Genomic DNA, 15,745 nt, shown 5'->3' with positions numbered 1-15,745 from the left:
TTTTATAAATGTATTTCTATAAGTTTACCTTGAAATATTGAACAAAACCCTCCATTTGAACTCATGTAGTGGCTTACATATTTTTAGGTGAACCCCCCAAGTTTTACATGTACAGGTGCATATGTATGTAGGAAAAATAAGCATCAATCCACCATTGTTGCACTGCTAAATATCGGATTGGAACCAAAATTTGCAAGGGTATTATTCCATGTGACTTCCATTCCCTAGCAAAGTATCATGCTTATCATACATTGATTATAGGAGTGGAAAATTGAAATGTCTCAAAGTTTTATGTGCAAGTACCTATGTGCAAGAAAATATGCATCAGTGGACCGTTGCCACATCATGATGTGTCAGTTTGGTACCAAACTTATTATGGGTGTTATTTCATGACTGGGAAATGATTCATGCTCATTGGACACTAATTAGGGGAGTCAAAAATGGAAATGTCATAGTCTTGTACTTGAGAGCATTGTAAAAACATTACTCAAATAGTGGACCGTTGCCATGCTGTGAAGTATCAAATTGGTAGCAAAGTTTTCATGGGTGTTATTTGAGATGAATGTCATGAACTTGCAAAGTTTCATGCTTATCAGACACCAATTGTGGGAGTAGACAACTGAAACATTGCAATTTTGTATGTGTGGGTGCTATGCATAAGAAGGATACGCATCGGTTGACCATTGTTGTATCACAATGTATCAGATTGTTACCAAACTTTTCATGATTATTTTTTCAGTGAAATTTATGACTTTTCTAAGTTTCATGCTTATTAGACATCGATTGTGGGAGTAATCAATTTAAATGTTGCAATTTTGTATGTGCACATGTGTAAGAAAAATATGCAACAATGGACCATTGCCACATCACGATGGATTCGATTGGTAAAAAACTTTGCATAGGTGTATTTCAAGTGAGCTTCATGATCTTGAAAAATTTCATGCATACTTGATATGGGTTGTGGGGGTGGACAAGAGAAATGCCCCAATTTTGTATGTGCCACTACTTATGTGTAAGAAATGCATAGATGGACCATTACTGCATTGCGGTGCATAGGAATGGTACCAAAATTTGCAAGGGTGTTATTTAAAGTGAATGACATGATACCAAAATTTTGTAATGCATATCAGACACTAATTGTGGTAGTGTCAACTGAAATGTCACAATTTGGTATGTGTGGATGCCTATGTGTAAGAAAAATACACATCGATGAATTGTTACCATGTCAAGATGTATTGGATTGGTACAAAAATTTTAATGGGTGTTATTTCAAGTGAATTTTATGAACTTGAAAATTTTCATGCTTATGAAACACCAATTGTGGGGGCGGGAAAGCCAAATCCATCCAATTTTGTACATATAAATGTGTATGTGTAATAAAAGTATGCATTGGTGGACTGTTGCCACATTGTGATGTATCAAATTGGTAAAAAATTTTATATGGGTGTTATCTTAGGTGAATTCAAAAGTTTCATGCATATCATACATAGCTTGTGGTGGTGGGAAAGCAAAATGTCCCAATTTTGTATGTGTAGGTGCTTACATGTAAAACATGTTAGGATGTACTAATGCATTGATTGTGGGGGTGGGCAAGTGAAATGCCCCAATCTTATATGCATGGGTGCCTAGGTGCAAGAACGATATGCATCGGTGAACTGTTGTCGCATTTTGGTACCAAACCTTGAATGGGAGTGCCATTTTAGATTAATTTAATGACATTGAAAAGTTTCATGCTTATTGGACACAGACTATGGGAGTGGGCAACCAAAATGCCAAAATTGTATGTGTGGATGCCTATGTGTAAGAAATCTAAGCATCTGTGGATCATGATGATCGATTTGCATCAAAATATACATGGGTGATATTTTATACAAAGAAGCTGGTTGGACCAGACTCTTTCCATCAAATTTTTGGCAAAATAATATTGTTATTGCCTCGTCTGAAAGACAATAAACTTTTCACATAATTGTGCTTGCATGTCAAAATAACAAAAAAACTAAACTCAAGTAAACACCATGGACTGTGGAAACATCACAAAAAAACTTAAGGACTGACGCAAAGTGTATAATAAATTTTATATAGTCTTACCTCCAAATTAGGTATGATCTCCTCAAAATTTGGGGCTTCTACTTTGAATCCCAGGATCTCCAATGTGTCCGTGAAGAAGGCAATGTTTGCCTACAATTTTTTGAAATGCTCCACCATAAACCTTAGGAAAATCCACATCAATACGACATAATCTCTTGACTTGCAAGTCTGTGGATGATAGAGACACTCTTGTAGCACCCGCTCAAAGAGGAAGAGACGTGCAGTAAATAAAAAGAGAGTGAGAGCTGCAACAACTAAGTTAGAGGACTTGGAAGGGAAAGTAAATGGAGGTAGAGCTCAGAACCTACAAGGGAGAGGATTGAGCTGAGCTCAGGACCTATGAGGGAGAGCAAAAGGTGACAGCCTCTAGAGAAGTAGTGCACATAGAGCAACACCTCGAGGTAGAGAACCTCGGAGGGGAAAGAGAAGAGAGCTAGATCTCAGAACTTGCCAGGGAGAGGATTGAGCTAAGCTCACGACCTACTAGGGAGAGGATTTGGTTGAGTTGGAGGACTTGCGTGGGAGACAAGGGAGACGACATGCGAGGGATGAAGTAGTAGTTACAACTAAAGTAGTGGTATCATGAAAGCTTACAAGCTTACGAGTGTCATGGGACACATGTGCAAAACACCCAATCATAATTTACATGGCTGGTGGATATATGTCACAAGCAAGCACCTCTTGAAATGTGATGAAATTGTGCTTTTTTAGCACATGCTTTTAAGCACAAAAAGCATACAAACCAAACGTGCTACCATCCGTTTGGATTTTCCTTTGAAGTGTGAGGGAAGGAAATCTCTCTTGATGAGATTTTGAAAAGACTTCCAAGATTTTAGTCACCTTTTACTGTGCTTAGTGATGTTCCACCAAAGTGCATCTCTCCTTTGAAAAGTAATCATCTAGCTGGTTGATCCAAGAAAAGATAGTGCATGCATCTTTCTTTCGATTGAAATTTTGAAATGAGAAGGCTTTTCTACTTATATTACTCCCTTTTTTTGAATTCTGTGCTCTCAGTGTAGCTTTGACTGTCTTGATAATAGGATCATCTTTAGAATCATGGTTGGATGACTCATCATTACACGAATGCCTCTTCCTTTTCTTACCATTGACTTTCTTTTCGAATCTCTCCCTATGCTCATCCTCATCGGCCAATTATGCCTGAAGTGCGTCTAACTATTCTTGGAGTGTGGGTAGTTGTGGCTGATCTGCCATGATAATGTAATAAATACAAATAAAGTAGAGCAGAGGGAAATAAGGATACTAAGTGTATGAGAAATTAAATGGATGAAAAAGTGTAATTTTTGAGTGTACGGTAAGAAACAATTGGTGGATGATACTAAGTGTATGAAATATAAAGCAAAAGAAATCACTTATCTCACTCTTTGATAGGATGTAGAAAGGACTAGAGTGGGAGATATGTGACCGAGTGATGTCACATGAAGTCGTCTTTGTGCTCAAATGCACTCTAATTAATTGCTCAATGACTTTGTGATTCGAAGTCGATATGGAAATCTTTCTTCAAAATTCCCTTCTTGTTGAAACTCACTTGGGATCTTCCATCTTTCAAAGCGAGGCTTTTAGGAGGGTGAATAGAGGGATTTTGGGGACTTTAGAGAGGTAAAAAGAGTGGGTAGATGCAGTGATAAGCCAAAGAGGAGAATGATAGAGCTGATCAAACAAGAGCAGATCACACATCATGAAAATTCACTACACTTATCTTCTTCTTCAACGACTTCTGAGCTTTTTCTCTCTTGATAAGCGCGTTTGGACCCGCTAATCCTCTCGATGATGAGAGCTCAAACAAACTAAGGAAATGAATTTGGAGGTCCTGAAAATGGTATAGCCAACATATGAAGCCAATCTATCATCGATTGTCAGGTGCTTATCACCTTCTCTCTCTCTCACATGCGACTTGGTTTTTCAACTCAATTTAGGCAGGCTGAATCGAATTTCTAGCTTTTGGCTGGGTAGGAGGCTTTGGAATGGGTACACGAGCCTCTGGAATAGATTTTGGGTAACCTAGAAAAGAGATGGAGAAACTAGCGACTTGCCACGGCCGTTTCTGCATCTCCTGTGTGAGATTTTCTTTGAAAGGGTACAATCTCCCCCCTTAGATGATTGGCTCATGCTTCCTCATCTAGAGTATTTATGATATTTCATAAAAGCACAAGGAGGCAAAATTATCCCTCTATTCCAAAATAACGGATTTGCTTTACATAGCCTCTTTGGGCCTAAAATTGATTTATGTCCTCTCCAAAATATATTGCTCAAACTTGCAATATTAAAAAAATACAAAATTGGCCCATGGCCATAAAAGATGAACTATGCGACACCTCAATTGGTACCCTCACACTAACTCCAATCCTCGTTGTGAGTTCCATCACCTGTACTCAAGCCGCCAATTACATTAGTTATTAACAATCGATTGAATGAATCACCAAATCAACCGATCCCAACATAACCATGCTCAAAGTACAATAATCAAGCACAACACTAATAACACTAGCGACATCAATATTAACATGGAATCACCCATAATACCGACCATCTAGCATGGCAAAACACAAGCCAGTTAGGCATTCCCAACTAACCACACAAAGCTTCCACTAGGATCTCTGCCGCGTCTGGTGCGCTCCTATGGAGTACTTTGCTATAGTTACACTTGACTAAAATAATTAATGTCTAAAGCAAGATATACCAAAAATATACTTTTCGTAACATAAAGCAATAACAAGCCTAGGAAAATAGGTGTTACCTGTCTACCCAAACATAACTATGATGTTCTAACACCTAGTTTGTTTGGATGGTGGCAAGTAAGTGGACCCTGCCCTCGGAACCTAAACTCCCTGAGGATTTGACATCCTTTTTCAATATTTTATTAATCAAACTCTATATTATTAAAAATTCCTAATTTTGGTGGAAATTTTTGCAAACTCTAATGGTTACATTTTACAACTTAGATGTCTCAAACATTTTTTCCTTATATTTTCCTCTTTTTTTTGTAAAAAATTTTTTATCCACTTGATGGAATTAATTGTATGGTTTAATTATTCACTTTCATGGATTGTAGCAAATGCAACTACTTCTCTTTTGCAACATAGAATCACCTCTATCCTCGGAAAAAATTTTGTAGCATCTCCTTTGTGAGTTTCCTTTGCAAACAAGCTGTAACAACCATTATAAAGAACATTAGTCTCTTCTCAATAATCTACTTTATTAATTATTTAAAAATCTAGATCTTGTTTAAAAAATTAATCAAACCTTAAACCCTAAACCCTAAATCCTAACCCCTAATCCCCAAACCCTAATTTAGACCCTTGAAACCATAAACCCTAATTCCTAAACCTTAAATCCTAAATCTTAAACCCTAACCCTAATTTATAAACCCTAAATTCTATACCCTAATTCCTAAACCCTAACCCTTAAACCCTAAGCCCTAAATCCTAAACCTTAATCCCTAAACCTAAATCCTAGACCTCTAAATCCTAATCCGTAAACCCTAATCTCTAATCCCAAAATCCTAATCTTAAAACCCTAATTCCTAAACCCTAACCCTTAAACACTAAACCCTAAGACCTAAACCTAAATCCTAAAGCCCTAAATCCTAATCCATAAACCCTAACCCCTAATCCCTAATCTCAAAATCCTAAACCTAAACCCTAACCCCTAATTCCTAAACCCTCAATCCTAATCCTAGACCTCTAAACCCTAAACCCTGAACCCTAAATCCTAAACCCTAAACCCTATCCTCAAAACCCTAAACCTAAACCCTAACCCCTAATTCCTAATCCTAGAACTCTAACCCCTAAACTCTAAATCCTACACCGTAAAACCTAACCTATAAACCCTAATTTCCAAACCCTAATCCTTGATCCCTAAACCCTTAACCCTAATCCCTAAATAGTAAATGTTTATCTTGACTCTCTAAATCCTCAACCCTAATAAATAAAAACTAATCCCTAACCTCTAAACCCTACCTCCCAAACCCTAAACCCTAAACCCTAACCCCCCAACCCTAAACCCTAAACCCTAACCCCTAAACCCTAAATCGTAAACCCTACCCCCCAAACCCTAACCCAAACCACCAAACCCGAAACCCTAACCCTCGAACCCTAAACCCTAAACCCTACCCCCCAAACCCTAAATCCAAACCACCAAACCCTAAAACCCTAAACCCTAACTCACAAACCCTAAACCCTAACCCCCAAACCCTAAACCCTAAACCTTAAATCCTATGAGTGTTTTCAATAAGATCATTTATTTAAGTAATAGTTTTAATTAGGATTCATATGTAGGAGTGGAATTGATAGTAGGAATGTGGGAATGGGAGTGGGAGTTGGGAGGGTGGTAGTGGGAGAAAGGGAGAGTGGGAGTGGGAGTAGGAGAGGGGAGGTGGGTGTGGGAGTTGGAGAGGGAGTGGGATTGTGGGAGGTGGGGATGGGAGTGGGGGTGGGAGAATGGGAGTGGGAGTGGGAGAGGGAGTGGGAGTGGGATTGTGCGAGGTGGGGATGGGAGTGGGATTATGGGAGGTGGGGATGGGAGTGGGGGCGGGAGGATGGGAGTGGGAGTGGGAGAGGGAGTGGGAATGGGGGAGGTGGGGGTGGGAGAATGGGAGTGGGAGTGGGAGTGGGAGAGGGAGTGGGAATGGGGGAGGTGGGGTTAGGGTGAGGGTGGGAGGATGGGAGTGGGAGTGGGAGGGGTGGGGTGGGAGGGGTGGGGTGGGAGGATGGGAGTGGGAATGGGGGAGGTGGGGGTGGGAGAATGGGAGTGGGAGTGGGAGTGGGAGAGGGAGTGGGAATGGGGGAGGTGGGGATGGGGTGAGGGTGGGAGGATGGGAGTGGGAGTGGGAGGGGTGGGGTGGGAGGATGGGAGTGGGAGAGGGAGTGGGAATGGGGGATTGATATTGCAACATAATCAGCCAGGATTTACCTATCATCACAATGCTTTCCATTATTACTAGGCCAGGTTAGACAGATGGTATTTGATTAATGCTTAGCAATTCATGGACTTTACACTCCCTATCACATTGGATCATTCTCTTTGTCTTTCAGATCATGCTCCTCTATGGCTGACTATGAATTTTGGAATGGATGATATGCCTCCATAGACTATCCACTTGAAACATATCAATCAAGCTTATCTGGAGCATGACATATTCAAACAAATGATAAGGATGCGATTGCCCCATTGTAAGAACACGCTCATTATGATATGTCTTTTGCCTAGGATAGTTTTGTGTCTCAAATTTAGCATGGCTGATTGGAGGCGCAAGGTAACACATGCAAAACAAGAAATTCAATCCTTGACTGAATTATCACATGTTTAGCCATTGTCTGACACTCAAAAGGAATCCCTTTTACATTCTCAGTTTTTATTGCAAGCTAATGACAAAAGGAAACTCAATAAATGGAAAGTCATAGCTAGAATGAAGCCACTAATGGACAAAGGCTACTCTTCTAAATCCTTTCAGGGCTTACATGCACATCGTCGAAAGAATTCCTATTTGAGAGTGAGAAAACTTGATGGCTCATGGACTCAATCTAGTGCTTCAGCATGAGTGTCATGATCACTTTCAAAACATGTGTGCATCGCCTACTGTCCCTTCACAGGAAGTTTTTAATGCCAGGGAAGCATTGTTGACACGTGTCAATGCTATTTTACCTATGGATGATGCTCTTTCTTTGGAGCAACCTTTTTTGGAAGAGGAATTAGATTATGCATTGTTCCATCTTGGAAAAGGGAAATCCCCTAGCTAGGATGGCCTTATAGCTGAATTTTACATAGCCTTTTGGGATTACCTCAAACATGTCATACTTGGGCTGATTAATGAAGCTTGGGCCAGCAATTTGATGCCAAATTCATGGAAACATGGGCTGCTCAAGCTGATTCCCAAGAAGAGTCTATGTGAGCATCTATCTGACTGGAGACCCATAACTCTCATGCCTGTGATATACAAGTTGGTTGCCAAAATGTTAATCTATAGGATATATGACATACTTCATGATGGCTTGCATCCACATCAATATGGTTTTGCGCCTCGACGGCAAATTTATGATAACATTGCAAATGCGATGATTGCTACTAAGTAAGCAAAATACACTGAACAGGATGTCCTCATTCTATAGGTGGACATAGCTAAGGCTTTTGATAGTGTTCAATGGGATTTTATTGCACAAACCATGATAAGGATGGGCTTTGGACCCAAGATAGTGAATGCACTTTATTGGCTATATAAGGATTCATCTGCTCAATGCATGCTTGGTAATCATTTATCTGACTCATGGACATTGGGAAGATCAGTTAGAAAAGGATGTCCACTCAGTGCATTGCTCTATGCCATTGCCACTCATCCCCTTCTCTTGTATCTTGATCATCTCACTAGAGAGGGACATTTAAGAGGCCTTCAACTTCCAGGAGCATCCTCATTTGTGGCTCAAGCTTATGCAGATGATTCCTTTTTTGTGCCTCAGAACAATCCACAGGAGCTTCAAAATTTGATGGATTCTCTTTCTCTGTTTGCCTTGGCAGCACGTCTTCATGTTAATTTTGAAAAATCCAAACTTTTACCTTTGAAACAATGTGATTGGCATGCTATTCTTTGGCCAGGGCAAATCATGGAGCCACAGGATATAATTAGATGTTTGGGTTATCCTATTGGCTATCTAATTACTCAAAAGTAGCAGCTAAAATGGATATTACAAAAGCTTCATGCTAAGCTGCATTACTGGAAGATTTCTACATGGCCTCTACATGTTAGGCTTCAGATAGTGCAATCCATTGTCATGGCCTATGTTCAATTTTATTTGCCTCTAATACACTGGACTGCTCAAGACATTTCAGCATATATGTCTAAAGCTATGGAGCTACTTTGGAAAACTAAGTCTTTAGTCAAGGCATTGAGGTTGTTGAGAATGGATAAAGTATGTTCTCCAAGGAGAGATGGAGAGCTGAATGTGCTAAACCTTAGCCTTCATACATTGTCCAGAAAGATTTCAATGATGCTTACTTTCTTTTAGCAAATTCAGCCATGGACACTTATGCTATCACTTATGTGTCATACTTTGATTACTGATGCTTATGGAAAGTGGGAAAGTCATATATGGTAAAGTGATATATGGGAGGTCATACTGGGCAAATATGTGGGAAGATTTCAGGCAGCCCATTTGTCACTGCTTTGATCCAAGATTGGAAATAGGTGCTCTCACATATTAAGTGGGATCTGCCAGCTCATTACGCATGGAGAGTATTTACTGGAGTGCTATTTTTGACTCTCCACTTGCACTGCAGGAGCCTGTCAAGGCATATAATCTAAGTAAAAGGGGCATTCATTACATAGCTGATGTGGTGGATGATCAAGGGCAGTTTTTATCTTTTCCTTAGGCTATGGCTACCTATGGATTAGGTTTGCATCATAGGAATATTTGGAACAAAATTAAGGATCTGTTGCAACCATTCTTGCTAATCCCTCCCCTTTCAATTGGACTGAGATTGGCTGAATGGAAATTACAGCATGTTGGGTTGAATCTCCATCCTGTACCTCTTTGTAAGCTCACATCTATCAAAACATACATGCTATTGCAGCCCATGCCTTGGATACATAATCATGCTAATGCTCTGTGGCACATGCAAAAACCACTATCTTGGTGGAGGAAGAATTTGGATGCACTGTGGCATGCTAAGTGACCTTTGAAACAAAAACTCTTCTTGTGGTGCATGACACGTACCTTACCTGTGGGTGTAATATTGGCAAAGTAGAGAATAGCCACATCCTCTTGTCTCCACTGTACTGCGTCAACTGAGACAATAGCTCATTTGTTTTGGCATTGCCCCTGCACAGTCATTGCTTCAGCAGATGTGGACACTCTTGAGGCTTCGTTTCCCTAACTCTTTTTGGAAAACTTTTCTGGCTATTTGGTAGATGTCCTGCTCCACTGACTCAATATTCTTTGCTCCTTTTTTGGATTAGATATTGGGCTCTTTGGACTTTGTGGATTGAACATAACATGGTGTATCTGCACAGACAATTTACTCATCCATATGAGTTCTTCAGAGCCTCCTTGAGGCAATCTATTCATGATGCATGCCAGGAGGGTGATCTTCATAGCTCTTGTATGGAGATTGTTTTCTTGTGTTTTTGAAGTGCATGAGATTCTACTCTTTAGAGAATCTCTTTATAAAATATTGAAACTGTAATATTATGACTATGGAATTACCCAAAAAAAAAAAGTGTGTGTGTGTGTGGCTCACCCCGAACCTAGAGGGTAAGACCACACAGTGGGGAGTAAGCCCACCATGTGGAACTTACTGCCCACCTAATAGAATGCTAAGTGACCTTTATATGGTAGAAATGAGTAGTATGATAAGTGTTCTTATAAGTAGTTGCATACTCCAAATTCACAAGAGCTTGGCTCCAGTATTTTTGCACAAGAAACCAATAATTAGAAATCAAAGGAAAGAGTAGCCATTACTAAACTGAAAACCTATTCTATGGTACTAGCCTAACCAAGGGCTAGTTGGGAGATCAATATGTGTGTTTAAATTTAATAATTTCATCAATAAATGAACCATACAATCGATTCAGTCATAGAATAGCATGACAACATTAACTAGAGATAATCCTTTGTGTGGATTGTCAAGCTAGTTTGATTTTGTATGTGCAGAAGTAGTGTTTGGACTTTTCCCCTATATGGGCTCCAAACGATTCACCTATTGAACTCATTTGGGTTCGTTTGCTGAAGATTACAATTCCAGTCAGTGTTTTGGAATGTTTGGGTTCGTTGGGGTTCCTTATGTCTTTGAAAATGCAGTGTTTTGGGATGTTTGGGTTTGTGTGGAAAGGTTGATTGCCATGGAAATGCACTTGTTATTTTTTGACAGTTGAAATAGTATTTTGCAGGAGTTTTATCATTACACAGTTTACGTTTGTTATCAAATTTCTACCATTGAATTTTTTGAATGATAAAATTTGCTTCTGAATGCTATTTTTAAATTCATGTTGTGCCTTGAATAGAAACATGGAGATCTAAATGCAAATTTCCCTTTTAGTTTATACTAGAGAAGGGTTACATTTAGGAAAACCAAGATAGGAATTTAAACGAAGTCTAGCCTTTTTTTATTTTCCATGCTTCATAGAAGCAACACCCATATAATGGAATACACATTCCACCCTGGTCATTTGAGTAGAAGATAGTTGAGGAGACTATTCCTAGTGAGCTCCCCCCCCTTGAACTCCGCCACTTCATTGTTCAATTTAACATTGAGCTGGGGTACAAAATTGTCTAGAACGTCCACTTCAAAGTCTAGTCAAATATTGTGTAGGATACAACAGGCCAAGACAATCCTCGGCAAGAAGTTCACGTGTGGCCTTTGTACTGGATTCTTTAGAAATCGCCACAGAGTCTTCAGCCTACCAAAAGCCCTTCGACCACAATCCTGGAGGATGAGTGTGAAATTAAAATCGCTCACATTTGAGTCTCTAGTGATGGGATGGAATGACAGGCCATGGCAGAGATATATATTCTCCATCTACAAGGATGTATTCTCAGATTTCAACATCTCAATGTATGAATGTCAGACCATTTAGAATTCCCGGATTTCAACATCTCAATGTGCGAATGTAGGACCATTTAGATTATGCCCTCTTTCGACCAAATGGTATAGGATGGAATTTCGGAGAAGCCTTAGATCATTGACAGACCCTGCCTCAAAGCGAATTGCTTTGCACCGTCTAGGGTCCAGGATGAAGCTGATGGATTTGTCCAAGCACTAAGGGGTGGGGAAGTCCACAGTTCGGAGAATTTTGAGGTAGGGTCTGTCAATGATCTAAGGCTTCATCTTAACTTTTCATAAGGCCTTAGAGCAACCTCAATGCTGCCTCAAAGCGAATGTCGTCGTCATCCACATGATTAAAAAAAATTCGCCATAGATGAAGGGATCGTGGCTTAACATACCACATGCCATATGTATTCCTCCTGCGAAGAAGGTCCATTCGTAAGAACTCGTCCACCAGCATCCCTGCTACGAGGGTAAAGGGGCCAGTCTTGTGCATCCCTATCTTTTTCATTGTGTAAGGGGCTGCGCCTATAGTTTTTTTTATGTTTTTCAAAATGTAAGGGATTGCATGAATGGAAATAGAGAAAGGATATAATTTTTCAAAAAAGAATGAGAAAAAAATATTAGCTTGGTGGAAAAACTACATACCCAATACTAAAGGCACCAGTGGGCCACATTTAGACTATCTTAACTTTTCATAAGAGCTTGACACCTAAGCAGCCCATCCTCCCACACCCCGTTGGGACTACCTCACCCATTCCACTGTCATCTCCATTCCTCACTCAGCCACCGTCCAGAATTCGAGAAATCTAGCCTAGCATTGCAATGCTGGATTGGTTGAACCGGAACATCATGGCTAAAGTTCAAAGGAGGGCCGCAAAAATGGGCAAAGTGGAGTGCAAGCAGAATTGGCTATTTCGGTTGCAGACGGTGCCACCCGTATTGCAAGCCCTGCACTGGAGTGAGACAGACACACAAGGATGCAAAACAGATCGCAAAACCTGCTGCTGTCTTAGCAGCCTCCCCACTGAGTTCCCAGCATCAGGCACGACGCGGGGAGCTCCTCTAACCTAGTTAGATCACTTTTCCATGCACTAACTCAGCAGGAGAGTCCAGACCTTCCGCTTGGCATTGGCGAAAATGGTGGACCAAAACGAGCTATTGTGAGCTTCAACCCCCATGGCGGCTGGATTTCCCTCACCCGCCCAAACCCGCTCTACCTACATCACCCTGCAAGGGGTTGCCAAGAGCCCACCTTGCGCCATTTTTCCTCGCGCAATAGTTTCTGCTCCTCTCGTGCACCAGTCTACTCTCGCCTCCAACTCGAGGTCCCTCGCACCAATTTGCTCTCTGCTTGCTTCCTTAAAAACTCCAATCGGCCAATATAGATCCTCAAATCGTTTCAGCACATGCAGCTACGTCCATGGCAATCGAGCTTTACATCCACCAGTGGCTACAAAATGATGCAGACACTCGCAATGCTTGCAATCCAAGATGATGACCTGCTCCATGATGACAATGACGAAGGAAGCACAGACTCTAACAATGAGGAGGAATAGCTGTACATACAAGCACTTCTTCTTCACATAGGGTTAAGGGGCTAGTAAAGAGGTGGGTGCCTTTAAAATGTCAGCACCCTCCCCTATTTTCTACATGGAAAGACCTAATAAAGAGGCGTGAAAAAGGGAAATTGTTATGTCAGTGGTGTGTATCCCTTTCTTTGCCTCCATGTGGACAAGTTTCAGATATGATTATAATGTATATTAGGGAAAGGGGGAGAGGTTGGCCTTAAGGGATCGTGGGGCGTGAGAACTGCCATGCCACTAGTGGAAGGCGTGGGGAAGTGCTCCTAGATTTTTTCATGGCTTGGTGTCAAATGACTACTAGCTAATGAATGGAGAGGATCTAAGCTCAGAATGACTACTATCTTTGCGAATTCACGGTTTGGTGTCAAATGACTTGTAGCTAATGAGTGGAGAGGATCTAAGCTCACGATCTTGGCCAATTCACGGCTATGGCTTGTGAGATGGCGCACGTCTTGCTTGTTCCATGGTCTGCTCAGGGGCATATCACCCCCATGCTCCATCTCGCCCACCTGCTCTCCTCCGCCGGTTTCCTCACCACCCTCGTCTACTCCTCCCGCACCCACTCTCGCTTACTCCACGCTGCCTCTCCCGATCTTTCCCACCCCCTTATCCATATTGATATCATCCCCGATGGGTTGCCTTCCGACCTTTCCTACACTCCTTCCATTGACGAAACCCTCGCATCCATCCCCTTGATGCAAACCGGCCTCGAGCAGCTCGTGGCCGGGATCGTGCAAGGGGACCACCCTCCGACTTGTCTCATCTCTAGCACCTTCTGCCCTTGGACGCGTGCCGTCACCGAAAAATTTCGTATCCCAAGAGTGGAGATGTGGTCGAGCTTGGCCAGCATTTATTGCGTTGGTTTTTACTTTTCTCGCCTTGTGGAAGAAGGGTTGGTACCTTTCAAAGGTAAGATCGTAGACGACTTGCACTAGAAAAGTGATTTGATATGAGCTCGCCACTAACAAACATGCATTGTTGTTTCAAGGTCGACGAGAGGAGACATGGGTGACTTGCATTCCTGGGGTTCCTCCAATGAGGGCTTTGGATTATCCGAAAGAAATTTTGTCAGAAACGCAGGAAACGGTAGACAGAACTCGGAAGCGCACAGAAGATTCTTACGGTAAGGCAAGGGAAGCAGACAGAGTACTTGTCAACAGCGTCTACGAGCTGGAGAGCAGCGCCTTTGACGCACTACAAGCCGAACAGGTTCGTGCATATGCGGTGGGGCCTTTGTTTCTACAGAATCCGAACAAAGCCGAAGCAGAAACGCCTTTAAAAGCAGCACGGACTAGCATGTACAAGGACGACCACACATGTATACTATGGCTTGACGGCAAACCAGCTGAGTCCACTCTGTATGTAGCCTTTGGAAGCGAGTCGAGGATGTCCGAGAATGATATCCAGGAGCTGGCAATGGGGCTGGAAGCCAGCGAGCAGAACTTTTTGTGGGTGATAAGGCCAGGATCTGTGGTTGGGGAGAGGTCCAGTAAGTTGGTTTCCGAGCTTTTGCCTGATGGATTCCAAGAGAGGACACAACAGAGAGGTTTGATAGTGTCTTGGGCTCCCCAGACAGCAGTGTTGAATCATTCTGCAGTTGGGGGCTTTCTGAGCCATTGTGGGTGGAACTCTACCCTGGAGACAGTGTGGTTTGGGGTTCCCATCATAGCTTGGCCCCAAAGAGCAGATCAAAGCATGAACAAGAAGTTCGTAGACGAGGACTGGCAGGTGGGCATTGCAGTGGAGACAGATGAAGGGGGCACAGTCGGAAGGGCTGCCATAGAGAAGGCAGTCAGGGCTCTCATGCAAGGTGAGCAAGGCTTACACTCTAGGAGGAAAGTTTTGGAGCTCAGAGACGTCTTGGTCAAAGCTACTCAACAGGGAGGTTCATCAAGAACCAACTTAGAAACGTTCATAGATGATCTCAGGTCATGGTCAAGGCTACGCCAAAAACATTTAGAAATGACCTCCTCCACCTCTCCATAGCTTGTTAGACCCACAACCTTGAGCCATGAGTGGCGTGAGTGAGCACACTGTCGCTCCAACACCACACTGTCAGACGGGTATGCTTTCGCAATTTCTAGTTTGAGCAAGTACCTTTACATGAAATTCAGAGGTGTATCAATAATCTTGAGGCAGTCGATAGAGCGAGCGAGGAAAAGCGAGTGGGCCCAAAAAAGCGAGCGAGCTTTTCCACAATTTTTTTATGAGGTACTCAACATAGCTTTGTGGAAACCACTATTTGGGAAGATTCTCGAAAATAAAACTTATGTTACTATGTGTAACTATACCAATATTGTGAATTATAGTCTACCTTAACTTCCAATTGGAGCCATACTCACATTATGCAACAATAGTATGTGGGTTTGAAAGAAATCGAATTTCCACTCCAAAGCGGATTCCATTACTGATACAACATTTCTTTTGCATTTGAAATGGGTCTTATTATCAAACTCTTTCAATAATCAAAACAAATGCGTTGCTTGATATGTTGAACTTAGTAACGTAAACATCACTTC

At 41.7% G+C, this 15,745-nt stretch overlaps 1 protein-coding gene across 1 annotated transcript; it reads left to right on the top strand.

Annotated features, from left to right (window-relative positions):
* The first annotated feature begins 13,544 nt into the window (after positions 1-13,544).
* LOC147899055 (UDP-glycosyltransferase 85A1-like) lies at positions 13,545-15,339 on the top strand. The gene is made up of 2 exons (XM_087377836.1): positions 13,545-14,135; positions 14,215-15,339. The coding sequence occupies exons 1-2, from the start codon at positions 13,655-13,657 to the stop codon at positions 15,210-15,212; spliced, it is 1,479 nt and encodes a 492-aa protein (XP_087233962.1). The 5' UTR covers positions 13,545-13,654; the 3' UTR covers positions 15,213-15,339.
* Positions 15,340-15,745: the final 406 nt, after the last annotated feature.

The sequence above is a fragment of the Dipteris shenzhenensis genome, chromosome 8 (assembly GCF_047967505.1).
Source record: "Dipteris shenzhenensis isolate YYH24624 ecotype China chromosome 8, Dip_SZ_1.0, whole genome shotgun sequence".
Taxonomy (NCBI): Eukaryota; Viridiplantae; Streptophyta; class Polypodiopsida; order Gleicheniales; family Dipteridaceae; genus Dipteris; species Dipteris shenzhenensis.
Note: the sequence above shows the minus strand (reverse complement) of the source record. Positions and strands in the feature narration are given on the sequence as shown.